Source organism: Microtus oregoni, unplaced genomic scaffold (genome assembly GCF_018167655.1).
Source record: "Microtus oregoni isolate MIOR12 unplaced genomic scaffold, Mior012 000003F_ref0000135, whole genome shotgun sequence".
In the NCBI taxonomy this organism is placed as follows: domain Eukaryota; kingdom Metazoa; phylum Chordata; class Mammalia; order Rodentia; family Cricetidae; genus Microtus; species Microtus oregoni.
Window position 1 is genome coordinate 18,555,937 of NW_024543062.1, and position 27,051 is coordinate 18,582,987.

The 27,051-nt window shown below is 48.0% G+C and overlaps 1 protein-coding gene across 1 annotated transcript; it reads right to left on the minus strand.

Annotated features, from left to right (window-relative positions):
* Positions 1-11,500: 11,500 nt before the first annotated feature.
* LOC121446568 (BRI3 binding protein) lies at positions 11,501-26,797 on the minus strand. The gene is made up of 3 exons (XM_041649256.1): positions 26,476-26,797; positions 14,786-14,888; positions 11,501-12,289 (listed from the first exon to the last, which is right to left on the minus strand). Exons 1-3 carry the CDS (start codon positions 26,698-26,700, stop codon positions 11,862-11,864), a joined length of 756 nt encoding a protein of 251 aa, XP_041505190.1. The 5' UTR covers positions 26,701-26,797; the 3' UTR covers positions 11,501-11,861.
* Between the last annotated feature and the right edge of the window lie 254 nt (positions 26,798-27,051).

A 27,051-nucleotide genomic window follows, 5' to 3' on the forward strand; every position in this document is an offset into this window, starting at 1 on the left:
CCTTGTCCTTACCAAGAAAGTCTCTAGTGTCTTCAGCTGGCATCTGTATCAAGAGAAGGGGAACAGGAGCCAAGGTGCACAATATAGATACATTTGCTAACACTATGCATCTGGATTAAAGGCATGCGCCACCACCCATGGTCCTTCCACTCTGTGTTTTGAAACAGAATCTTTTACTGAGCCTAGAGCTCTCCAGTTGGCTGGCCAGTGTTCCTAGGAATCCTCCTGTCTCTACCTTCTCAGTGCTGGGATTGTAGCCATCCACCACCATCCCCGGCATTTTACATGGATTCAGGGAATCGGAACTCGGGTCCTCATGCTTGAGCTCTCAGTGCTTACCCGCTGAGCCATACCCCCAGCCTTCTAGAAATGTGTGTGCGTGGAGCTCCAGCAGTTCCTGGTAACTACTGATTCATTTCCCCAACACGTGTATTTTGGGGGAGTGGGGGTATATGTGACATGTGCCACAGCGGAGATCAGAGGACAATTGGGAGCAGTCGGTGCTGTCCTTCCGTCATGTGGGTTCTGGGAATTGAACTCTGGTCCCCAGGTTGGTCAACAAGCACCTTTTACCTGCTGAGCCATCTCTGGGACCCTCATTTTGTTCTGTGTTGAGACAAGTTTAGCTGGTGGTTGTGGCTGTGCTTGCTGGTAGGATATGCTAAAAAGGCAAAGGCAGAAGAATGAAGAGGAATGTTCTTCTTGAATTGCTCAAGCTGGCCCAGAACTTGGTGTGTAGCCCAAGCTAGCCTTGAACTTGTGTGCCTCCTGTCTCAGTCTCTCAAGTAGGCTTATGATACCACAGCTTATGATACCACAGGCTTGTGATACCACAGCTTATGATACCACAGGCTTATGATACCACAGCCCATTCCATCTTTCTTTTATTGGCATCCTTTAGGAGTGTTTTTGGTTTTGAGATCTCATGGAGCCCAGGTTCTTGACTTGCAATGTAACCCAGGATAAAAAAAACTTCGTATGTTTCTATACCCAATTTCCCAGTATTCTGTTTCTTTCTTTTTATTTTTTATTTATTTTTTGGGGGGGGGGGGAGCGGGGGGTGCCGGACTGTAACCCAGCGCGGGATTCAGGTGCGTTGCTACTGAACTGATCCTCAGCCCTATTGGCCTTGGGGAAGAAAACCTCGGTCGGAGCGCATTTTAGGCCCTACACTAGCCACGAGGAACTTCTTTCTAGCCAGAGTAGCCACGCCCTTCCCGCATCCCGGCGGAGGGATCCTCAGCACAGGCACGCGCCATACACAACTCATACGTTGATTGGCTGGTAGGAGACTGGCCCCACATCAGCCCAGACCGCGGCGTCGCGAAGGACCGGCCTGAATGTCAGCCAATCACACAGCACTCTGGTGCGTGGGCTGTGCCTCTCATCCAATCCATAGGGGGATTCCGAAAGGGCGTGCCCAATGAGAACTGGGCAGAAAGGCGGAGCTCCCAGGGATCCGGGAGGTTGGGGGCAGAGCTGTCACCTTGACAACCTGACAGCCAGGAGAGTACGGAAACTTGAGAAACCTGGACCTTAGCCCGCTGTTGACGCCCGAGATTCTGGGAAAATTCTTTTTAAAATGTATTTTTTCAATTGAGAATATCTCTACAAATTTGTTCATGTAAGAAAAATTTCCATACATTTAAAATTTATATATTTTGATATTTCCCCTTCCCCCAATGTTTTTTTTTTTTCTTTTGAGACACAGGGTTTCATGAAGCTCAAGTTGGCCTGAAAATCGTTATATTGTGGAGACTGGTCTTTAACTCCTGATCCTCCTGGCATGTCTTACCTGCATGCTAGGCGATCACTGTACCCACTGACCTACATCCCTGGAGCAAAAAGGTTTTAGATACCCATGTGCTCAGATGTGTATGCTGAGCTCCGAGGAGCAAGCCCATGCGCGAGGGATCCTTAGGAAACCACCCAGCCCCATGCTTTGCATAAAGGTCCAGGGAACTGTGCACAGGGGCCCGCAGCACAGTGACTGGGAGACTGCTTCAGATGGGACAGGGTGAGGTGACATCGGGGCTCTGTAGAATACGAATGGCCGTCTTTACATACTGTCCCCTCTGCATGGCACTTTGGCAAACAAAGGCAGGGGCCCTTAAATGGACCCCAATAAAAGCAGGTGCCCTGGCTTTCTCCCTCCCCATCCTAGCTGGTCCAATAGGTGTATTGGTTTGACAAAAAAAAAAAAAAATTACATCTGAAGGGCTTGCAATCTGGTTTATTTGTTGCTGAGATAGCATAGATCAACTGGGGTCAGTTTCCTCCATACAGTGAGTTCAAAGTCAACTTTGGCTACCTAGTGAGACCTTACCAAAAAATAAAACCAACAAAAAAAGTCTCAAATGCCACTTTGTCCCAGAGTGAAAAGGAATGGAATTCTGTCCTGCCTGCAGGAAGGTGGTGGGGATGAGAGCTGTTGGGAGCCAGTTTAGGAAGAACCAGCCACTTTTTGCTCAGGTTGTATCTTAACATCCAGGAGCCTAGGCTTTTTCCTTTATGGACAAAGACAATCCCTTCTTACCAGAGCCTTGTACAAGCTCAGCCAGAGGGAGCTGAGGGAGACACAGGGACCTCTGCTGTCACTCAGAGCAACACAGAATGACCACTGTTGTTGCCATCCTAATTTCCTGGAAACCCATTCCTCTAGAATGTCTCCCTTCACCTAGCCACAATTTCTCCCAGGTAAGAACACCAGAAGCCCTCCAACCGCACCAGGCAATGCTTCCCAGCACCACGGCCCATGTGCAGCCAGGACTGACTAGCCTTAAAGATAGTTTGACTCTTGTTATCATGGACTGTCGTAGGATGAAGACATTTCTAGATTCTGAAACAAGTACAGATGCTCCTGTGGGAATGAACCACTGTCCCCAGTTTCTGGGAGTCAAGACTAATCGAGGGTCACTTCAGGCAGCGGGCTGTCAGCACTCCTGACTTACGAGTCTGGAGTAGGTAAAGAGATACTTTTCTGGTTTGGTGTGCCCAAGGCTCAGGGGCTGGGTCAGTTCATGGTAGATAAATCATTTGGAAGCTCACAAGGTAAAGACTGTGACTGTGGGCTTCAACTACAAACGTGGTCACTTTCATTATCCTCTCCTGGTAGCAGAAGGCAGCGGCAGCATTGTGATGTGTGTGTGTGTGTGTGTGTGTGTGTGTGTGTGTGTGGTGTGTGTGTGTGTGTGTTCACACTTAGTTGGCAAGCGCACGCAGCAATAGCAGGAGATGGTGCCTCCAGGGGCTTCAGCTCTCAAGGCCTCAAGTGTCAAATCCTTAGTTCTTGACAGTAACAAGTGTCACAGTACAAGAAGACTGAGACAGATAAGAGAAACTCATCCCTTCCTGTGCCTTAGGCAGGTGTTAAGCAATTAAATTATGGAAAATCACTATTACTGGGTGGTGAATGTCTTTAATCACAGTACCCAGAAGGCTAGCAGACCTCTAAGTTTGAGGCCAGCCAAAGCTACACGGTAAGATCCTGTGTTAAAAAATAAAACCCAGCTAGCAGTGGTGGCGAACACCTTTAAATCCCAGCACTTGGGAGGCAGAGACAGACGGATCTCTGTGAGTTGGAGGCCAGCCTGGTCTACAGAGCGAGTTCCAGGGCATCCAAGGCGACACAGAGAAATCCTGCCTCAAAATAAATAAATTAAAAAAAAAAAACTCACTAGTATCAATGGTAGGTTGTTTGAATTTGTAAGCACTCCTAATGTCATTTTTATTAATTCTTTAACAATTTCACGCACATGTATATAATGTATTTTTACTATATTCACCTCCCATGCATGTGTGGGTAGGTAGACGGGTACATGTGTGTCATGTGAAGGTCAGAAAACAAACTTAGGGAGTCAGTTCTCTTCTCCCACAATGTGGGTCCTAGGGATCAAACTCAGGTCACCAACTTGATGGTAGGCACCTTAATTTACTCAGACATCTCACTGGTCCCAGATTTTTGTTTGTCTTTTGAGACAGGGTTTCACATAACTGAAGGATATAGGTAAGTAAAAAGCTAGAAAATAAGAGACTTGTAGGCTCTGGTCACTGAGAGCGGCCAAACCTGTGACCCCAGGGTCTAAACTTATAATGCTAGCAACTTGTAATGAAAGGCAGATGTAGGAGCTAAGGCATTCCAGCTTCCCAGACCCACGTGAGAGCTGGAATGGCGGCTGCTGAGAAGAACTGGAGAATCTCAGCTTCCTAGCTTTGGAGCACGTGTTGGGTTAAGGGTCCCGAAACTGAGCCCTGCACCACTAGAGGGCAGCACCTACCTGCTGTCACCACTAGCTGAAGCCAAGGACCGCGGAGACTAGCACTCTGGCTTCCTCCAACACTCCCACAATCCCACCCCAGGATTTTGTTGGTTTTTTTTTTAAATATTTTTTATGGTTTATTTAACTTTTATTTTATGTGCATTGGTATGAAGGTGTCAGATCCCCTGCAACTAGATCTTCAGACAGTTGTGAGCTGCCATGTGGGTGCTGGGAATTGAACCCAGGTCCTCTGGAAGAGCAGTCAGTGCTCTTAACCACTGAGCCATCTCTCCAGCCCCCCACCCCAGGATTTTGGGCAACCACAGGCTTGGCTCTTAATGCTTAGTAGCTCCCCAAAATCCTACCAGCCACATGGTCCCCAGTGTCCCACCGTGTACTGTCCATATCTTCACAATGCAGCCCTATCTTTTCTCCTGTGATGTCTACCCTGACCTCTCTCCCTCCCTCTCTCTCACCCCCCACCCTTCAGTAGCACTTAAAAAAAAATACTCATTTATTTTGTACACAGAGTTCTGCCTGCAGGCCGGAAGAGAGCACCAGATCTCATTGCACATGATTGTGAACCACTACGTACGTGGTTGCTGGGAATTGAACTCAGCCAGTGCCCTTAACTGCTGAGCCATCTCTCCCGTCCTCAGTAGCACTTTTGTTGCTACTGCTGCTGTGTGCACTGTTCTTGCAGAGGAATCACGTTTGGTTCCCAGTACCCATCTGAGATGGCTCACAAACACCTATAACTCCAGCTCCAAGGGATCCGAAAGAAGAATTAAAAATCATTTTAAGGGCTGGAGAGATGGCTCAGAGGTTAAGAGCACTGACTGCTCTTCCAGAAGTCCTGAGTTCAATTCCCAGCACCCATATAGTGGCTCACAACCATTTGTAATGAGATATGATACCCTCTTCTTGTGTGCAGGCTTACATGCAGGTAGAACACTGTATACATAAACAAATCTTTTAAAAATTCATTTTAAGATAGCAGGGAGTAGTGGTGCATGCCTTTAATCCCCGCACTCAGGAGACAGAGGCAGGTGGGCTGCTGTGAATTCAAAGTCAGCCTGGTCTATGCGGTAACTTCTAGGACAGTCAGGGCTACATAGAGAGATGTAATTTCAAAAATAAAAAATAAATATAATAAAAATGATGGGGCTGGAGAGGTGGCCCCGTGGTTAGAGTGCTGGCTGCTCTTGGAGAGCCTCCCTGTTTGTTTCCTGGCACTTATATGGCATCTCACATTTGTCTGTTAACTCCAGCTCCACTGGAGCTGTGTTCTTTTCTGGGCTGAGGGGACCACGTGCACACAGTGCCAAAACATATGCAGGCACAACACTCATACACAGAGATAAATAAGTCTTCTTAAGAAGGAGAGATGGCTCAGTGGTTGAGTACTTGTTGTTCTTGTAGATGACCTGGGTTCACTTCCCAGCACTCATACGGTGGCCCACAAACATCTGTAACTCTAATTCCAGGGGCTCTAACACCCTCTCCTGACCTCTGAGAGCAGCAGAAACATAATAAGGTATCCATAAATTCATGCAGTCAAAACATACTTACACATAAAATCTGAAAAAATTAAAATCTCTAGTTAGGGATGTTACCACAAGTACCTCACGAAAGTGAAGAAATCCATCCAAGAGTCCAAACAACAAAATTACAGTAAACATTTATTAAGCTGAAATGTTCACAATGTTTTAATCCAGTTCTTAAGTCGATCTACAAAGACCTCTCACATCAAAGCCAGTGATTAATAAATACGAGGAATGTATCCACCACTTCACAAAAAAATAAGCCTGACACGTTTTTTTCTATAAGATATTCGTAGAATCAGCTTCCCAACTAAGGTATGTGCACGAGCCTGTGTGCACGCCCCCCCCCCCCACTATGTTCACAGAATGGCTTTCTATTGTGCTGAACTAAATACTCTATAAAATTTCTAAGCTGAGGCACAAAACAGAAACCCAACCATGAAGATACCATTGGTAGAAAAAAAAGAGTATGACTTGCAGCTAAAAACAGGGAAATAATTACCTCACGGGGGATTTAACTGCACACTAGTCACCGCCACAAGGAATGAATTCAACTGGAGGATATTCGGGTATTTATCACAGGTGCAGACAGGAAACCGACGCAACAGGAGAAGCTTGAGATCTGCAGAGACGTCAGGGCAGACAGTCATGCCACCAGCTGCCATAGCCGCCCGGGCGGCACCGCAAACAGTATGCTCCTTGTGCCACCAGGACAGAAAAACAGGTTCTCTGTGTCTGTCCTAGCTATGGAGGGATCACCAAAGGGCAAAACACAGAAGGATGCGACAGACTGAAGCTTGCTGATGCCAGTCAGGACACATCACCGGCAGCTGTCCAGTGTATTGGGTTAGAACCCACAAAATATAGATATGTAATTCTACAATTCACAGGTGGGGAGCCCAAAGTCCAAGTACTTAAATGGTGATCAACAAAAACATTGCAGAATGGTCATAGGTTGTTTCGGAGAGCAGCTTGCATGCTTGGAGTAGAGCTCATGTGCCCAGGACCCGAAAGTAAAGAAGGCTGGGAGGAGCGCACTGGAAAGTCCCATGTAGCTACAAGTGCACACCAATGCTGGCTTTCTGGTGGAATTGGGTGATTCAAAACCCACTGGGATGCTGGGCATGGTGATGCACACCTTTAATCCCAGCACTTGGGAGGCAGAAGTAGGCGGATCTCTTGTGAGTTCGAGTCTAGCCTGGGCTAGAATAAGACCCTGTCTCAGAACAAAACAAAGTACTATGGGCACTGAAAGGAAGCACTTCAGACTGCTCACCAACCACAAGATGTAGGTAGAGCCCACAACTTTAGATACTGTGCTGACTCTTGAACAAAGTGTATGTGTTTGTTGAGACAGGATCTTGCCATATAACCCAGGATGGGTTTGAACTCACCACCTTTCTATCTCCAGGGTTCTGGGACTGTAACCACCTCTGGCTTCCCGACCATACTATTTCCAAGTCATTGGCCCAGCATGGGTGTGCCAAGGCCATATATAACAATGCTTCGAGCATAGACCTCCCTTGGAGGTTCTCACAAGGTACCTAGGAAGGACATGCTCTCCTGGCTGCTTACCTGGCAGTCACAAAGGCCATCCAAAGTCCCCATCTCTACTGATGGCCCTTGTGACTGTCGAGCCTCATTTCCAAGCTGCCTCTCAGGAATGTCCCTGGGTCGCTTTTAGAATGGAAGACCCCATCATGAGTCACAAGGCCAGCAGTGAAGACATTCTTTTCCACACTTTATTGCCAGCAGAAAGAAAGCCAAGGCTCAGTAAAGGACCCAAAGGACAATAGATGTGAGAGATGAAAGCATGTTTGGAACACGTGTCTACTCGCTGCACTGTTACCAGTCAGTCTCCTGACAAGTACAGGAAAGAACCGCTACATAAACATTGACCACAGGCCTGGGTGGGATGGATGCCTGAGCTGGTTTGGTAGAGTGCTTATGTAGCATGTAGGAGGCACCAGGTTCCATCCCCAGCACTTCATAAACCAGGCGTGGTGGCACATGTCTCTAATCCTAGCACTCGGAGGGGGGGAAGCAGGATCAGCAGGTTCAAAGTCATTCTCAGCTACATAGTATGTTTGAGACCAGCCAGGGCTACGAGAGAACCATCTTAGAAAACCAAAACTAGCTGGGTGGTAGCAGCAATGGTGGTGATGTGTGCCTTTAATCCCAGCAACACTTGGAAACTCACTCTGTGAGTTCAAGGCCAGCCTGTCTACAGAGCAAGTTCCAGGAGAACCAGGGCTACAAAGAGAAACCATCTCTGAAAAACAAAACAAAACAAAAACCAAGAGACTATGAGACTACTCAGTGGTTAGAACACTGACTGTTCTTCCAGAGGACCTGGGTTTGATTTACAGCATCCACAATGGCGGCTGACAATGGTAACTCCAATTCCAGGGGATCTGACACCCTCTTCTCGCCTCAGGTATGTATGTAGTAGATACACAGACATACATGTAGACAAAATACCTACACACATAAAATAAAAAGTTCAAAATAAAACACCAGCATCACAAATCACCAACCCTGAAGGGCAGAGTGGTGGCACACGCCTTTAATCCTAGCACTCTGGAGGCAGAGGCAGAATTTCTGTGAGTTCGAGGCTAGCCTGGTCCGCAAAGCGAGCTCCAGGACAGCCAGAGCCACACAGAGAAACCCTGTCTTAGGGGGAAAAAAATGAAAATAAAATAAATCACCAACCCAACCCTCACTAAAAACAAAACAAACAAACAACAAAAACAAAAAACCACCAACCTGAATGCGATCACCTAAATCCTCAATCCTCCCCTTGTTTTGGTAAAGCTAGTACTTAAAGTGAGAAAGAAACATCAGGGAATTAACGCTTGACTTTCAGACAGTTCAAACCCTGACCCCATCTTCCTTTCATTTAAAAAAATTATACATGTATTCATTTGGGGGGAGGGATGGCAAACCATGGCCTGTATGCAAAGGTCAGAGGAAAACCTGTGGGAGCTACCTGTCTTCTTCGTGGTGTGGGTCCCGGGAATCAAACTTAGACTTGGTGGCACGTACCTTCCCCCAATGAGTCATGTTGCCAGCCGGACTCTTTATAACAGACCCCACAGTAGCTGCCATCAAATGTCTCTTTACCATGTTATTCAGTGAGGGGGAGCTGTACACAGCCCCGAAGATAAGGCATGAAATGAGGTACAAAAATACATCTTTCCACATAGAAAAGAGATGGAGGAAGGGAGGCCAAAAAGCTGCATCCTTGCACAGAATGGAAACAGAAAAAGAAAAATCTTGAACTATGTGGGGGTTAAGAATACATCCAAACAGGGCTGGAGAGATGACTCATTGGTTAAGAGCACTGACTGCTCTTCCAGAGGTCTCAAGTTCAATTCCCAGCACCCACATGGCAGCAGACAACTGCCCATAAATAACTCCAGTTCCAGGGAACCTGACATGCGTGACAAAACACATACAATAAAATAAAAATAAAAAATTTAAAAAAAGATGCACACATTTAAAAAAAAAAAAAGGAAGAAAGAAGGCATACAAACAATGCCAGGCACGGTGGCGCACACCTTTAATCCCTGCACTCGGGAGGCAGAAGCCAGGGGATCTCTGTGAGTTCAGGGACAGCCAAGGCTGTGTAAAGAGACCATGCCTAAAAAAAAGAAAAATACAACCAAACAAGGTAAAATATATGCATTTACCATCTGAAGTTCTACTACTAGAACGTCAAGTAACATTCTACTCTGCCGTGGACATTCTTCCATTTCGAATGAAGGCATTCTGGGGCTGGACTCTAGACTGTCTCAGTCCCACCCTCATCACCGCATACAATGGGTGTGACGTCACACACTCGCCATCCCTGCACTCAGGAGGTGGAGGCAGGGGGAGCAAAAGTTTAAGGCCAGGCTCAGCTGCTTAAGCGAGTTCAAGGCCAGCCTAAGTAGGGTATGGGAAACCCTATCTGAAAGAATTAAATGAAAAAAATTAAAATGAAGGCATCTTGTGTGTTTATGTGTATCAAACTATAAAACTGGCTTTAGAGTCTACATTTGGTCAGGCTAGAAAATATATTGCAGATCTTTTTTTTTAAACTTTTTTTCTTATTATTGTCTCAAGACGAGGTCTCAATGTATAACTGACAGACCTGGAACTTACTATATAGACCAGACTGGCTTCAGACTCAAGAGATCTGCCTGCCTCTGGCTCTTGTGTGGCGCTAAACCTGGCTTCTGGTCTATGTAATCCTGGCTGACCTGGAATATAATAAACTGAGCTAGCCTCAAAATAGCAGCAATCCTCCTGCCTCTGCCTCCTGAATACTGGGATTGCACTCTCAGCTACAAAGGACTGTCTAGGACATCTCTGTGGCCATCAGCAAGAGGAGCCGAGGCAAGAACAGGGATGCTCAGCTTTGTAGAGGCTGATATATAGAGGCCGACGGACAATATTTGCAAAGCAATATTTGGTATGATATGGCCAGATATTTGGAAGGAAAGATGAGTTAGCCACTAATGTGCCCCTCCCCCAGTTACTTCCACCCTGAGCTGCAAGTAGATTTGTCTACAGTATCTGAACAATACATAAGTGGATGTTTCACACCAGAAGTCACGTGTGTCCAATGTCCACAGAGAGACTTCCCCAGTATGGGTTCCACAAGTGAATGAAATTCAAGAAAGTGTGAGCCCCATATGGTCATCTAGAGAACAGACATATCTTCAGAAGGACCCGAATCTGTATTCCAGACACTTGCAGCCCAAAACAGAATTTCTCAGACACAGGGCACCAGAGCTGGGTCAGCTGGGTCCCTCCACCAAGCGTGGCTCCAGGGTACACTGAAAAACCACAGAGTCAATGGCAGTCCCAGCCACATCCTGCAAAAGCCAGCTTTCTTTCCACAGAGTCCTGGCAGAGCAGTGTCATCTTCAGCCTCTGACCTAATCCTCTGCCCACCCTTCTCCCCAAGGTAATTAAAACAACAACTCCCTGGACCCCAGACAAAAAGCACCTAACACACATAATCATAAAAATTTTAGGACAAACAATTTAGATCTTAAGGTTGCTGATGCCTAAGAATGTTCTAGAAGCAATGAAATGAAAGATGTTACTGACTATAAACAATTTCTTGTATGGTCTTAAGTCAATTAAAAGCAAAATAAATAAGCAAATCCCACCAGGGTCCAGTTGGCTATATGGGCCTAGCTGGCAAACAGGGAATGTGTGATTCAGTTAGATTCTGGAATAATCTTCAAGGCCCACCCAGAAAGTTTTTGGCATCAAACTCCAAAGACATTTTGTAGCCCCATCTGTGTATTTTCCTTCTAGAAAGGCTGGGTGTTAGACTACATTAAAGTCCAGAGAGGAGAAAAAGATCCCAGGACGTCTATGGGTACCTTCATTCAGAAATACAATGGACGGGCTGGGGGTGGGCTCAGCATCCCCAGCACCATAAAAACAGAAAGGCATGAAGAAACACAATGGAATGACCAAGTGCACAGGGTCCCTAGGATCCAAAGGCGATGGGTTCCACTCTGAGGCCCAAGTGTCCAAAATAACAAGAGACAGCACTCATTAACCAAGTCACCTCCAACCTCAGAAGACGTGAAAGTCACATTTGGGAGTGTGAAGATAACACGCACAGCGCCCACCCAGCAGCCAGTTTTAACTTCTGTAAAATCTTCAAGTGCTTTCCTCCAAGTTCTCATAAACTTGACTGGATCTGCCTTTATTTAAAAACCTTACAAAAGATTTAAATGTTGGGGAGGAAATCAACTTTATATTCTATGCAGATAAATTTCTCTGACTACACAGTTAATAGGGGTATATCCATTGTTCAAAAAATACATTTTTCCCACCAGCAACACTCTGATTAAGTTCTATCCTACATAAGTTCTTTCTCCTCCAGTGGGTCTTAAGGTTGACACACAGTGGGAAATACCAGGTGTGGCATTCTTGCTCGGTTTATTGGGAGGATTGGGGTTTGGCTGCCGGCTGTTTTTTTCTTCTTCTTCTTCTGTTGTCTTTTGACATCACTATGGCTGGTGCCCTTAGATGTCCGGGCAACTGACCTTCACTTGTCCTTGGAGTGGTCAAGATTCTCCAGCACCCTGTTGAGGCGGATGTTGAGCAATCTCACCTGGTTCTCCAGGTGCTCCAGCTTCTCCTCTACACTGGGGCTGCCAAGGCCACTGGGACTGCCTCTCCAGTAGCCCATGGGCCCCGTCATAAAGTAGACGGCCACGACAAGGCAGAGCGGCAGCACAGCGTGCTCAGGCTCACCCTCGTACTTATGCAGAATATACACACAGGACATGGAAAACAGGATGACACGTACGAGCCAGAAGAAGCGACCAAACACCAGGTGCAGGAGGCTAAAGGTGAAACCCAAGGTCAGAGACAAGAACCAGTAGGCCAGGAGGACCACACCAACCAGCACCAGGGCCCGGGTGGGACTGTTGGACACGGAGGCTGGGCTGAAGTACTGTGACAGGTTGGACACTACGAAACAGAACAGAAGATAGGGTCAGTTATTCCCACGTGGTCAGGACCTTCTTTGAAAGCAGATGGGACAGCTGAGCGCAGGGACTGGACCCAATGGCTCCTGTCACAACCTAATACAATGAAAGCCAATTAAAGCAAGCACTTGAACCTGCAAGTATCAGAGGAAGCACAGGTGGCCCTCTGGACTGTTTGTCATGAGTTTAAAACACCTGTGAGGCCGGGAGGTGGTGGCGCACGCCTTTAATCCCAGCACTCGGGAGGCAGAGGCAGGCGGATCTCTGTGAGTTCGAGACCAGCCTGGTCTACAAGAGCTAGTTCCAGGACAGGCTCCAAAACCACAGAGAAACCCTGTCTCGAAAAACCAAAAAAAAAAAAAAAAACAAAACAAAAAAACACCTGTGAGGCTGGAGCGATGACGGATCCGCGGTAAAAAGTGGTAAAAAGCACTCTTGCAGAGGACCCAATTCAATTACCAGCAACCGCAGGGTGGTTCACAACCACCTGGAACTCCAGCTCCAGAAGACAAGTCCTCAGATACTGCACATATGTGGTGCACAGACATACATGCACAAAACAGCCACACACAAAAATAAGTGACCAGTAAATCTCAAAAAAAATATTTTTATAAAAATGTTGCTGTGGTTTGAGCTCGAGTCCTTGTGTTTGCAATGAGCTATCTCCTCAGGCTAGTCAGAGTGGCTTGCATCTGTTATCCCAGTACTTGGGAAGCTGAGGCAGGAGGATCAGAAGAAGCTCAAGGTCATTCTTGGCTTCAATTGTAGTGAATTTGAGAATAGGGTGGAGTACAGGTGAACCCTGTCTCAAAAGCAAAGCAAAACAACAACCACAAAACCAAAAATAACAGTAAAACAGAAACAGTAAAATTGATTTCAACAACTTTGAGACGGGGCGGGGTCTCAGGTAGACCAGGCTGGCCTTGAACTCAGAAATCTGCTTGCCTCTGAGTACTGGGAACATGAGCCAGCATGGCAGGGTAAATTTCATTAATTTCTTTTGGCTTTTTGAGACAGGGTTCCCCATATAGCCCTGGGTGGCCTGGAACTCACTCTGTAGACCAGGCTGGCCTCAAACTGAAGAGATCTGCCTGCCTCTGCCTCCTGAGTGCTGGGATCAGAGGCATTCGCTACCACACCTGGCCTTCACCAATTACTTTTCCCTGTAACGTGACCGTAGAAAACTTACTTTATGCCTCAAAGTTTCTTTCTATCAAACTGATCCGAGTGGAGGAGTCTTCCTTGTAACGAAGACCCTGAAAACTGATGGGGAAAGAAAGTGCTTGGGACCAAGAACAGCCACCTTGACTATGGTTCCAGGAGAGGCAGCTCTCACACACTCCTGCTTCAAGCTTGAGGTACAATTCTGAAAAACCTTAGGGTACCCTGCAGCTTATCTAAGTCAAGAGGGAAACCCACACCCTAGAAACAAGGTATTTCACCTCCCCATCCAGCTCCTCTCAGCTGATCGCAACAGGCCTAGGTTCCTCAGTGATGCCTGGTGTCCTGTAGCTGTCTGGCTCTGCGGTTTCCCAGCCTGAGCTGCATGCAATTCCTTGCAATCAAGTTTATCTCTACAGGCCCGCCGCCCAGGGATGGCAACCTGGAACTGCACAATCCCAGTAGGGGATGGCTGGGGCAGCCTCACAGGATTGCACACAGTTGCAGTGTTTGCTGATGTGTTGACTCAGCTCCAGTCCCAGGGAGGGTTGTAACCGCCCTGGGGGCAGCGTGCTGCACAGTATCCTCTGAGAGCCACACCCCTGCCTCCCATTCTCCATCTGAATAGCAAGGTGGCATGGCCTGGCATGAAGCCCTTCGAGGGTTGAAATCAGTGATTCAAGGCCGGAAGTGAGGACTAACAAAAGCGGTAATGTGTGGGCCCCACCTGTACAGCGTGCCTCCACTTTGAACCCTGGCCCCAGATCTGTAAAGAAGGGATGCCCAGGACTAGTGAGAAGTCTGAGAGGGGCTTGTTACAAGGCTGTATCCATTTTCTGGCCCCCATATACCAGGTGGCTGACAACGCTTAGATGGTGAAATCCATCCTCTCTCCCAGTTCCGGAGGCCAAAAGGCCAAGTCCAGGACCACGCTCCCAAAGCATGGTCTCCCCTGACTCTCCACTCATACTTTTTTCTCTACCGACTTTGTCTTGGCCATGCTGAAACACAGCTCTGAGCGCACCTAGACAAAAGCTCTTAGAAGCATCCTATGGCCTCTCTCGGCTTTCAGGGGGGCTCCAGGTGGTCGGTCCATGGCCCATAACATCATCATCACTGCAGGCTCTGCCTCCATCATCTTCACAGCCTTCGAAGCTTGGTGGACCACACGTTCAGCTATTAAAGGTAAAATGCTCCTTCCTTCCTGTGGTGCCCTTAACACTCCTGTCCCCTCAGTCGGGTGCAGGGAGATTCACTACACAGTGAGATTGCATCAGAACAAGCACACAACACTGCATGTGGCCATCCCCATACCTACCATCAAGTCCAAGGACTTCCAAGAGCTCCATCCAAACTTTCCCTACTGTCTCCACGAACATGTCCACGCCCTGCACGAACCGCTCAGTCAGCCTGGACAGTAACTGTAGGGATGAGAGGACAGTAAGAACCCGACCAACATACTGTCTTCTCAAACCAGTCAAGCACCGAAGCGTGAGCTTGGGAGAGGACATCTCAACAGAAAAATCAGGAGCTGCCTCATGGGCAGTCTAGAGTCAAGTTGATAGCTGGCCCACCGCCATGCAGAACGGGAAGACGCCCCCGCCCTCCACACACAGGAGCAACACTTGGGGTGAAGGTGAGTGGCTCTCAGTCAGGGTATCTACTTCCTCTGCCTAGGAGTGTCTGCCCTCAAGATGCTTCCCAGGGCAGCTGACTCTCTAAGGGACCCACTCTGAAATCTGAGACCACGCAGCAAGGGTTCATGCTCTGTCTGTGACCTCGAGAATTTCATTAGGTCTCTAGGTGATTCGGAAAAGCCAATAGACCGGAAAATCAGAAATTGTGCTACTTACTGCCTGATTTCCTTATTTTCTTTTGAATAATTGATCATGCTGGCTAGTGTCACCAGAGAAAAGTCTCAAAGGAGAAAATGCCTCCAAGGAAATAGGGTGGTACGCAGGCCTGGAAGGCACTGGAAGGCATTTTCTTTTTTTTTTTTTTTTGGTTTTTCGAGTAAGGGTTTCTCTGCGGCTTTGGAGCCTGTCCTGGAACTAGCTCTGTAGACCAGGCTGGTCTCGAACTCACAGAGATCCGCCTGCCTCTGCCTCCCGAGTGCTGGGATTAAAGGCATGCGCAAGGCATTTTCTTAGTTGGTGATTGATGGATGAGGTTCCAGCCCATTGTTGATAGTGCCATCCCTGGGCTGATGGTCCTGGGTGTTATAAGAAAGCAGGCTGAGCATGTCACAGGGAGCAAGCCGGTAAGCAGGACCCTCTACATTTTCTGCATCCTATATCCAGGTTCCTGCCCTGCTTGAGTTCCTCTCCTGACTTAGGTCGTGGTGCCGCATCACCACAGTATTAACACTAACCAGGACAGTGATATCAGATGCACCTAGCACAAATCTCAAAGCCAGGGCTGGAGATGTAAATCAGTGGATAATGTTTTCCTAGCACGCATGATGTCGCCACATAAACAGGGGGGTTCAAAACTGTAACTCCAGCTCCATGGAGATCTGAAGCCTTTCTCCGCTCTCTGTGGTTGTGCGAGTGCGCACATGCACACACACACACACACACACACACGCACACACACTTTAATAAACTTAATCTTAGAAAAGGAAAACATGAAAAGCCAAGCATAGCGGTGTTTGCCTGTAATCCCAGTACTCAAGCAACAGAGGCAGGCAGATCTCTGTGAGTTCAAAGCCAGCATGGCCTACATATACATTAATGAGTTCCAGGACAGAGTTTGCATAGTGAGACCCTGTTTCAAAAAAAAAAAAAAAAATCAAACAAGCAAGCAAACAAACAAACCAACCAAAAAAAGAAAAAGAAAAAAGAAAGAAAGGAAAGAGGAAGGAGGGGAGCACAGGCAGGCAGCAGCACCGTGTGACAGCGCCAGTTGTCCAGGAGTAGTATGCAGGAGTTATTTTAGGGTAAGTGACATTCTGGCTCACGCTGTACCTTCCAGGCCTTGGTTTTCCCAGCTGGAAAATGGGTTCAGGAAAGGATTTAACATAGGAAGCTGAAGAAGCTCAGTATGGCCACCTGGCCCACAGCAAGTGACAGGACCCCAGGGGCTTCTGTAGTTGTCCAGTCAGACCAGTGACAAGGTGGCAAGGAGGGGCTCCTGGGAGGACAAATCCAGACCAGAGGTTCTTTCTCAGGCTGTGAACCGGCCACGAGGAAGAGGACACACCAGGGCAGGTCCCAGCCCTTGCCCTTTCAGCTGGAGAACATGCTGGTTCCTCTGGTAAAGCTAGACAGGGAAGGAGACCCACAGACTTTATGGAAATGAGAGGATTCAGTTGTGTTCTCTTAAATTTAATTGTGAAGCCCCTAGTCCCCGGTGAGAGAAACTCTGTAGACAGGGTCTTTAAAGAGGTAATTTGACTACAATGAGACCACTACAGTAGGCCAAGTCTACTAGTGCAGAGGTTGTTTTTTTTTAAATATTTATTTATTTATTATGTATACAATATTCTGTCTGTGTGTATGTCTGCAGACCAGAAGAGGGCACCAGACCTCATTACAGATGGTTGTAAGCCACCATGTGGTTGCCGGGAACCGAACTCAGGACCTCTGGAAGAGCAGGCAATGCTCTTAACCTCTGAGCCATCTCTCCTAGTGCAGTGAGACGGGCTTGTCACCCCAGCTACTCAGGAGGCCGAGACTGTGTGTGTGTACGTGTACGTGTGTGTATGTGTGTGTGTTGGGGGGGTTGTCTATGCAAGCACCAGGAGGCCGAGACTGTGTGTGTGTACGTGTACGTGTGTGTATGTGTGTGTGTTGGGGGGGTCGTCTATGCAAGCACCAGGAGGCCGAGACTGTGTGTGTGTACGTGTACGTGTGTGTATGTGTGTGTGCTGGGGGGGTCGTCTATGCAAGCACCAGGACTGGCAGAGTAATGACCCCGAATGAGGCAAGAAGGAAATCTCATTCAACAGGACTCAGCAGTTCAGAGCCTGGCCCCAGGCGGTTTATTCTGACACACTTAAGCACAGTGTGAGGGCCAGCCAGATAATCTAAGTCTGGGCAGGTCACCCAAAGGAAGTTCTTTACTTCCTCCAACTCTGGCCATCAGTGAATCAGTGGAGGCTGGAGTCTCAATTGTTTACGATTGACTCACCCCCACATTTACTACTATAAAACCCTATTCTAATTGAGCTGGGGGCTCTCTGGTTATTCCAATACGAGAGAGGGAGTTTGAAAACTTGATTAAAATCAAGGCTCTTTGCTTTTACATACAGGACTCTTGGTTTCCTTGTCGGCTTGCGGGGATTGCGAATTTGGGCATAACACACATCACAATTCGGTTTTCTGGTGTAACACAATCCCATGTGTGCACAGGGAGGCAAAATTACATCAAAAACGCTCCTCAAAGTTCATGTCACTTCTCCCATGAAGACGAGCTCTAGATCCAGGCTACATGTGTCATCTTATGGGCCGAGTGGAGGATCTGGCCTGGACTCTATCATACAGATAGCACAGAAGTCATCTGGGCTATCAGCCACCTCCGGTCCTGTTTGTGAGAGCCTGGGGGAGTCCCTGGCCATACAGATAGTGCAGAGGTCATCTAGACTATTAGCCACCTCAGGTCCTGGATGTGGAAGCCTGCGGGGAGCCAGGTATGGCCTGGCTCCAGAGATAACACAGGGGTTACCTAAGCTATAGTCGCCTCCATTCCCAGCCCTCTGAATGGAAAACAGGTTGTACATCTTTTCCCTTGAAAAAGACAACCCTGTATGTTTAACATTCCTGTGCTATCTGTGAGCACAAGGACCTCTGTGCTCTCAAACAGGCAGGGAGATTGCAAGTTCAAGGCCTGCCTTGGGTTAAAGAATGAGTCCAAGGCTAGTCAGGACATCTTAGTGAGACACCCTCCCATCTCAAAGTAAAAAAGTTGGGGTTGTAGGTCAGTGTTACAATCTTTGTCTAGTAAAAAAAAAGAGAGAGAGATAACATCAGACACACAGAGGACAGCCATCAGAACAGAGGGTGAGGAAGGCCTGCAGGTCCATTCTGGGGTACAGGGGAAGCCAGCCTACCACAACCTTGACCTCAGATCTCCGCCCCAAAGCAGTTAGAACTGCATTCTCATGTTCCAACCACCCACTGGGGCACTGAGTTCCCAGTGAGTGACAGCTGAGTTCGGAGCCTGGAGGCAGAGCCAGTAGATAGCAGGTCAGAGAGCTGTCTTACAATAGGACTCCAAATGTGTTGGTGCAGGGAACCCCAGGACACGGGTGGGGGGCAGAGGTGGGGGTGATACCAATATGGCATGGTAGAGCAACACAGGTAGAGCAGACTGCCAGGAAATGTTGTCACTAAACAAAACAGGTGAAGGAAAATAAATAAATAATAAAATAAAAATTACTCATCATGGGGAAGAGCATGCAGGAGGGGGGCAGAGGATAACTTCGAGGAATAGGGTCTCCCCTTCCACCTTTTTGTGGGTTCTGGGGATTGAACTCAGGTTGCCAGGCAGGCACAGCAAGCACCCTTATGTTCGGGTGAGGGCTCCACACCAAGCCCCTCCCCTGGAGTAGCTTCATTCCATACTCCACCGGAGAACCCCCAAAGGCGTTAAAAGGCCCCACTTTGTGGGTTCCCCTTATGCTCTCAACTTCCTCTGGGCCCACAGGAATGCTGTGCTCAGAATAAACCTGGATTTATGGATTCGGCAGTGGCAGATTCCCATTAACAGGAATCAAACAACATTTTACTCACTGAGGACAACTTTACCCTCTCAAGGATAACTTTCAAACACTGATCTTCCTGCGCCTACTATTCAGTGCTGGAGTTATCCACCATGCCTAACTTTATTTTATTGAGATTACGTCTCACGTATCCCATTTTTTCTGGTGTTTTGGAGACAGGATCTCAAATACACACACACACACACACACACACACACACACGATCTCAAATACACACACACACGCGCGCGCGCGCACCAAAAAAATATGATTAGCGCCTGGATACTGTGAAACATTATTAGAGTTAAACACCCATTTCCTGGGCGGGATGTTTGTGGACTGTGCAGAAGATACCACGATATTACTGTCTTACTTCAAATGGTGAAAAAAAATGCAGAAAGTGTGTGCGCATTGCGCTTGTAGAACAAACAGAAAATACGTGCAATGGGTGAAGGCAGGCTGAGGGTCTTTGTGCTCTGTTCTTTCAACTTTACAGTATTTTGGAGTTTTTTTTTTTTTCTATTTAGTATTTGAGTTTTATTTAAAGAGGAGGAGAAGGAGGACAAGAGAGTCAGGGAAATGATCTAAGTAAAGGCACTTGCCACTATGCCTAAGTTTGACCCCTAGGACTGAGAGACCTCCCCCCAAAAGGTGGTCTCTGACCTCCACACAAACTGTGGCATGCACATGCCCCCACCACATAAATAAATAAATAATTACAAAAAGAAAAGCATTGTTTTGTTTTGTTTTCGTGACAGGGTTTCTCTGTGTAGCCCTAGCTGTCCTGGAACTAGTCAAATATTTTACTCAAGCCGGGAGGTGGTGGCGCACGCCTTTAATCCCAGCACTCGGGAGGCAGAGGCAGGCGGATCTCGGTGAGTTCGAGACCAGCCTGGTCTACAAGAGCTAGTTCCAGGACAGGCTCCAAAACCACAGAGAAACCCTGTCTCGAAAAAAATTAAAAAAAAATAAATAAATAAAAAAATAAAATAAAAAATATTTTACTCAAAATACTTCTTCCCTGCAAGCAGCAACAGAGGAAAAATTCTGAACAGACCAACTGTTGAACTGAAGATCAGCAAAGAGTTAAAGCAAAGGTCCCAGAAAAGACAGGGCCAACCTTCAGAAAAAAATTGAAAAACCAAGTAACAGAAATTAAAAAAAAAAAAAGTTGATCCCCCCTTTTCTTTCTTTCTTTCTTTCTTTCTTTTTTTTTTTTTTTTTTTTGATTTCTCGAGACAGGGTTTCTCTGTAGCTTTTGGTTCCTGTCCTGGAACTAGCTCTTGTAGACCAGGCTGGCCTCGAACTCACAGAGATCCGCCTGCCTCGGCCTCCCGAGTGCTGGGATTAAAGGCGTGCGCCACCACCGCCCGGCCTTTCTTTTTTTTTTTTTTAAAGTTCTTTAAGACAGGGTTTTTCTGTGTAGCCCTAGTTGTCCTGGAACTAGCTATGTAGACCAGGCTAGCCTAGAACTCACAGAGATCCCCTGCCTCTAGAGTGCTGGGATTAAAGGTGTGCACCTCAGTCACCTAGTTCTTTTGATTTTTCAATGCACAGTGTCATGCAGCCCAGGATGGCTTCAACTCACAGTGCAGCTGAAGCTAACCTTGAACTATTGCTACTCCTGCCTCCACCTCCCCAATGCCAGGACTACAAGTGTGTTACAGAACCAACCTGGAACAGACCCACTTCTTTTTTTTTGTTTGTTTGTTTGTTTTTGTTTGTTTGTTTTTGATTTTCGAGACAGGGTTTCTCCATAGCTTTTGGTTCCTGTCCTGGAACTAGCTCTCGTAGACCAGGCTGACCTCGAACTCACAGAGATCCGCCTGGCGAACTTCTAACATCCACAGAGGACGCTGTCTATGTGCACACCAAACAGTTTGCACAGAAAGGTCCTTCTCTCGTCACATTTGGAGGGACAGTAAACTCCACCACGCACAGCCTTTGCTCCCTGCAACCCTTCAAAAGCAGCAAAGCAAGCTGCCAAGGCCAAGCAATGTCTGATCACGTTTACGTGAAAATCCAAACAGGAGAATCTGTAGAGACGGAGAGACTAGCAGGTAGGTGCCTGACTATGGTGGAGGCCAACAGCTGATGGCTTAGCCAGTGAGTTTCCTTTGGGGGTGATGGAACAGTCTGCAGCTAGACAGAGAGCTAGCCTGTGAACATGCTTGCCCTCATCAAACTGAAAATGGTGAAATGTGGACTGACCTGTATTTCATTGCCGTAACTAAGAAAAAAATTAAGGGGCTAGAGCTATAGCTCAGTTGGCAGCGTGCTTACAGGCATGGAGCCCTGGGTTTGATGCCATGAGCTGGGTGTGGTGGCTCATGCCTGAAAATCTAGCACTTAAGAGCTGGAAGCAAGAAGGGTCAGGAGTTCAAAGCCAACCTAGAATACAGGAGACCTTGCTTTAAAAAAAAAACAATCCGGGTGTTCATGGACCACACTTTTAATCCCAGTACTGGGGAGGCAGGGACAGGCAGATCTCTATGAGTTCGAGGCCATCCTGATCTACAGAGCGAGTTCCAGGACATGCTCCAAAAACTACAGAGAAACCGCGTCTCGAAAAACCAAAACCAAAACCAAAAAAGCCAGGTGTGGCCTTACACTGGTAAATTTCTGAAACTACAGAGTGGTAAGAGTGAAGACAGGAGGATTGCAGTTGTTAGTCTAGCTCCAGGAAATAAGACAGTGTGATGGAGAAGAACAATTAAAAGTTCTCCGAGCTAGGCGGTGGTGGTGCACACCTTTAAACCCAGCGCTTGGGAGGTAGAGGCAGGCAGAGCTCTGAGTTTGAGGCCAGTCTGGTCGACAGAGTGAGTCCCAGGACAATCAGGGCTGTTATACAGAAAAACCCTGATAAAAAACAACAAAAGCCCTCCCTCCTCTGGCCTCTGTGTGAAAATGTACTTGTGTGTCCACATACACGCACATTAAGAAGCGGGAAGCACTCTGCAGGCTGAAGCAGGAAGATGATATCCATGGCCAGACTGACTACATAGCAAGTCTCTACCTCAAAAATGAAAAGGCCGGGTGGTGATGATGTACACCTTCACCTTTAATCCCAGCACTGGGGAGGCAGAGGCAGGCTGATCTCTGTGAATTTGAGGCCAGCTTGATCCACAAAGTGAGTTCCAGTTCAGTCAGAGCCATAACAGAGAAATCCTGTCTTGAAAAACAAAACAACAAAAATATTTTTTTTCTCTACTTATTTAAAGTGTATGTGTGTCTATGTGCATGCACACAATGTCCGTGCAGGTTAAAAGAGGGTGTCAGAACGCCTGGAACTGATATTACCAACTACTGAATGGAACCCAGGTCTCTGAAAGAGCAGTCAGTGCTGTTAGACCCTTAGGTCACCTCCCTAGCCCCTGACTTGACGTTCTTTTCTTTCCTTGTTTCAGTTTTTTGAGACAAGTTTTCTCAGTAGCTTTGGAGCCGGTCCTAGAGCTTGCTCTGTAGATCAGGCTGGCCTCGAACACAGAGATCCGCCTGCCTCTGCCTCCCGAGTGCTGGGGATTAAAGGAGTGCGCCACTACCGCCCGGCATAGCCTTTCTAAGGCTGCAATGCTTTAATACAGCTCCTCATGTGTGATGACCCCCAACCATAAAATTATTTCATCGCTACTTCATAACTGCAACGAATAATAATGTAAATATCTGCCGGGCGGTGGTGGCGCACGCCTTTAATCCCAGCACTCGGGAGGCAGAGGCAGGCGGATCTCTGTGAGTTGGAGACCAGCCTGGTCTACAAGAGCTAGTTCCAGGACAGGCTCCAAAACCACAGAGAAACCCTGTCTCGAAAAACCAAAAAAAAAAATAAAAATAAAAATAAATAAATAAATAAATAAATGTAAATATCTGACATGCAGGATATCTGATATACAACCCCAAGGGGTCATGACCCACAGGTTGAGAGTCATTCATTGATTTGGGGATAGTGATGTCCTACAATGGGGAAAATAAATTTGTAAGAACTCTTTGGCCGGGCGGTGGTGGCGCACGCCTTTAATCCCAGCACTCGGGAGGCAGAGGCAGGCGGATCTCTGTGAGTTCGAGATCAGCCTGGTCTACAGAGCTAGTTCCAGGACAAGCTCCAAAGCCACAAAGAAACCCTGTCTCGAAAAAACCAAAAAAAAAAAAAAAAAAAAAAAAAGAACTCTGTGGCATGTGTGTGTGGGGGGGGTGTATATATGTGTGTGGGCGTGTGCACATACTCCACCTGTGAAGGTCAGAGGACAACTTGCAGCAGTCAGTTCTCTCTGCCCACCATTTGCATGCTGGGGGAGGGAAGGAGCTCAAGACTTCAATCAGGCTTTCTGGAGAGCACATCTGCACTTTCTCCTGCTGAGCCATAGTCGTGGCCCTCGGTTAATTTTAACTACAGGAAAAGTCTGCTGTGTAGTTTAACAGGCCTGGCTTTACTAATTAGCATCAAACCTGTCCTGTAGGTAGGAGGCTTTTAAAAAGTTTGTTTCCCAGGCACGATGAGCCACGTCTTTAAACCCAGCACTCCAGAGACACAGACAGGCAGAGCTCTGTGAATTTGACTCCAGCCTGGGTTAGATAGTGAGTTTCCAAGTCAGTCCAGGGCTACATAGAGAGACCCGGTCAAGAGAGAAAAGGAGAGAGAAGACAGAGAGAGAAGGTACTCCACATTCTAATCATAATTTGTGTGAAATAAGTCTTATTCATGGTGGTATGGGTTTGAATTGCCACTGGGCCTCCATAGCTCTGGCCTGGGGGTGTGGTCTTGACCACTTCTCTTATGTGGCAGAAGAGAGAATCTGGGGAGCTGGATGTGACTGGGTTGTATGGACTGAATACTTGCTTGTCAGTGATGGGAAATATTTCCCTATGAAAGGGATTGGTCTAATGGCAGAGTAATAACACCTTCATTCATCTGAAAGTTATTAAGAGTAGCCTGAGTGCTTAGCATGCATAAGGTTAAGAGTTCAGTCCCCAGCACCCCAAAATACTGATAGATAATAACTATTAAGCAGCCGGTAAATTAATATTCGTAGTAACCAATTTCAAAACAGCCATAAGGAAGCTGGAAAGATGGCTCAGCAGTTAAAAATCCATACTGCTGCCGGGCAGTGGTGGTGGCAGCACAGGCCTTTAATCCCAGCACTCTGGAGGCAGAAGCAGGAGGAGCTCTGTGTGTTCGAGGCCAGTCTGGTCTACAGAGTGAGTTCCAGGACAGCCAGGACTATTTCAAAAAAAAAAAAAAAAACCCAAAACCCATAATGGTATTACCAAGAACCTAAGTTTGGTTCCCAGCATCCATGTTATACAGCTCATAACTGCCTGTAACTCCAGCTCCAGGGCATCCAATACACTCTTCTGACTTTTGTGGGCACCATGCACTCGTGTGTATAAACACACACAGCTGTATGAATCACACATAATTTAAAAAAAAAATATGAGCTGGAGAAATGGCTTAGTGGTTAAGAGCATTCCCTGCTCTTCCAAAGGTTCTGAGTTCAATTCCCAGAAACCATGTGGTGGCTCACAACCATCTATAATGAGGTCTGGTGCCCTCTTCTGGCATGCAGGCATACAGACAGAATATTATATATTTAATAAATATGTCTTAAAAATACAACCAGGCTTGGTTGCACACACCTTTAATCTCTGCTCGGGAAGCAGAGGCAGGTGGATCTCTTTTGATTTGAAGGCCAGCCTAGACTACACAGAGAGTTCCTGGACAGCAAAGACCCTGTCTCAAAAAAAAAAAAAAAATCGAATTCCTAATGTTCTTCTCCCTCATGCTAAGGACCATTAAACTTTTAAACTTTCAGGTTTTAAACCTCTAAATACCCCCAGCAGGGGTAAGCAATGTTCAATTCAATTACCCCCATAGCCAAGATCGAACTTTCAAAAGAGGGCCATGACTCTGGGTCAGGAAGGAGCCAGCTGCATCAACACATCATAACGAAGGAGCTAATGTTCCCACCTCCACTTAAGAGACAAACTGAGGTTTAAAGAAGGGAAGCCAGTAACAGGCAAGACGGCTAAGCCAGTAAAGGTACTTTTTTTTTAATATTTATTTATTTATTATGCATACAATATTCTGTCTGTGTGTATGTCTGCAGGCCAGAAGAGGTTACCAGACCTCATTACAGATGGTTGTGAGCCACCATGTGGTTGCCGGGAATTGAACTCAGGACCTCTGGAAGAGCAGGCAATGCTCTTAACTACTGAGCCATCTCTCCAGCCCCAGTAAAGGTACTTGCCACCAGGCCTATGACCCGCTTTGGATTCTCACGACTTAGTGGTGGAAGCAGAGAACACTAAAGATGTCTTCTGACTCTCACAGGTACTTGTGCGCACACACACACAATCAACAAATAAACATAATTAAAAAGCATTTAAAAGTGAAGTCACTGAAACTGGGGAGATGCCTCAGTTGACAAAGGGCTTCCTGTGCAGGCATGAGGACCAGGGTTCAGAAGGCAAAGCCGGGCAGGGCTCTGAATTTGAATCCAGCCTGGTCTATATAATGAAGGTTCTATATAATGGGTTCAAGCCCAAGAGCGTTTGTAATCCTGGTGCTTGGGAGGTGGAAACAGGACGATTCTAGTGGCCCACTGGCCAGCGAGCCTGGCCTAATCTTCAAACTTCGGTGCAATTAGAACTTGTCTCAAAACACAAAGGTGGATGGCTCCTGAGGCCGACCTCTGGACTCCACACTCACACACACCAAGTGAAGCTACTGGTCTAACTTCATCAGGCTGGGAAAGAGAGAGCGCCCCAACTTGGACCCAAAGTTCTCTGGACTCCACAACCCCAGGGCCAGAGACCACGAAGGAAGGGGTGAGGAAGACAAGAGAACGCGTGCACCTCGACTTCTCTTTTCTTAGGCGGAGAGCGGAGAGCTCCTTGGTGGAGGGGATCATCCCAGTCCCGGAGACCCCAAGCTCTCAAGCAAAACCGAAGGCTCCAACCGAGAGGTGACCCCCTCAACCGCCCCAAACACACAGTAGGCGCTCAAGCTGCCAAAGCAATAGCTCAGACCCCATCACCCCCTGGAAAGGAGAACTCGGCCCAGATATCTGTGAAGCAAGGGGTGGGAGGCTGGAGGCCCTCGAGGCCAGGCCTCGCGGGGACGCGGGTGTCCCCAGTGCCTGGCTCACAGTGGGAGACCATTGAGACGCGGCGGGTCAGCGCGCGGGCGTCACGCGCTCCTGGGGGCTACTCTTGGCCCGGGCTGCAGCAGGCCGCGACCGTCCCCAGTCCGGGTGCCCCCCCCCTCCAACGGTCTCCCGGCCCCGCAAGGTGACCGCGGGCGCACCGCCCACCTTCTGAGCCGCGCGCACGTTGTCCTCTCCAAACAGGCTGCTCACGCTCTGCGAGAAGGTGCTGGCCGAGCGCCGGTGGCTGTTCTTATCCGCAGCCCCGCGGCCCCGAGCCCCCTGCGCGCCAGGGGCCACCAGCGCCAGCAGCATCACTGCCAGGAGCAGAAATAGCAGCAGCAGTCGCAGGCCGACCCGGACCCGGGGCTCCTGGGACGCGCGCGCACCCATGCTCGGCTTCGGGAAGAGGGTCTTGGGGATGGGGTGGAGGGGAGAAGGCGGAGCGCACGGCCACCGAGGGCTCCGGGCCGCACCGCGTGGGCGCGCCTTCGCCCCGCCCCGCCCTACAGCCCCGCCCCGCGCACGAAGCCCCGCCTCCCGCCCGCAGAAGTCGCTCCCCCCCCCCCCCCCTAGCACCGCCGGGGCACCTCCTCCGTACTCCTGGAGAATCAATAGAGCGCAGCTTGCAAAGGCTCCTTGCTGGGCTGGGCTGGGCTGGGTTGGGTTGGGCCCTAGCAAGCGATTGGGAAGCCGAAGGGCAAGTGTGTGTCACCTCCCCGCACCCCAAAAGCAGGCCGTGTG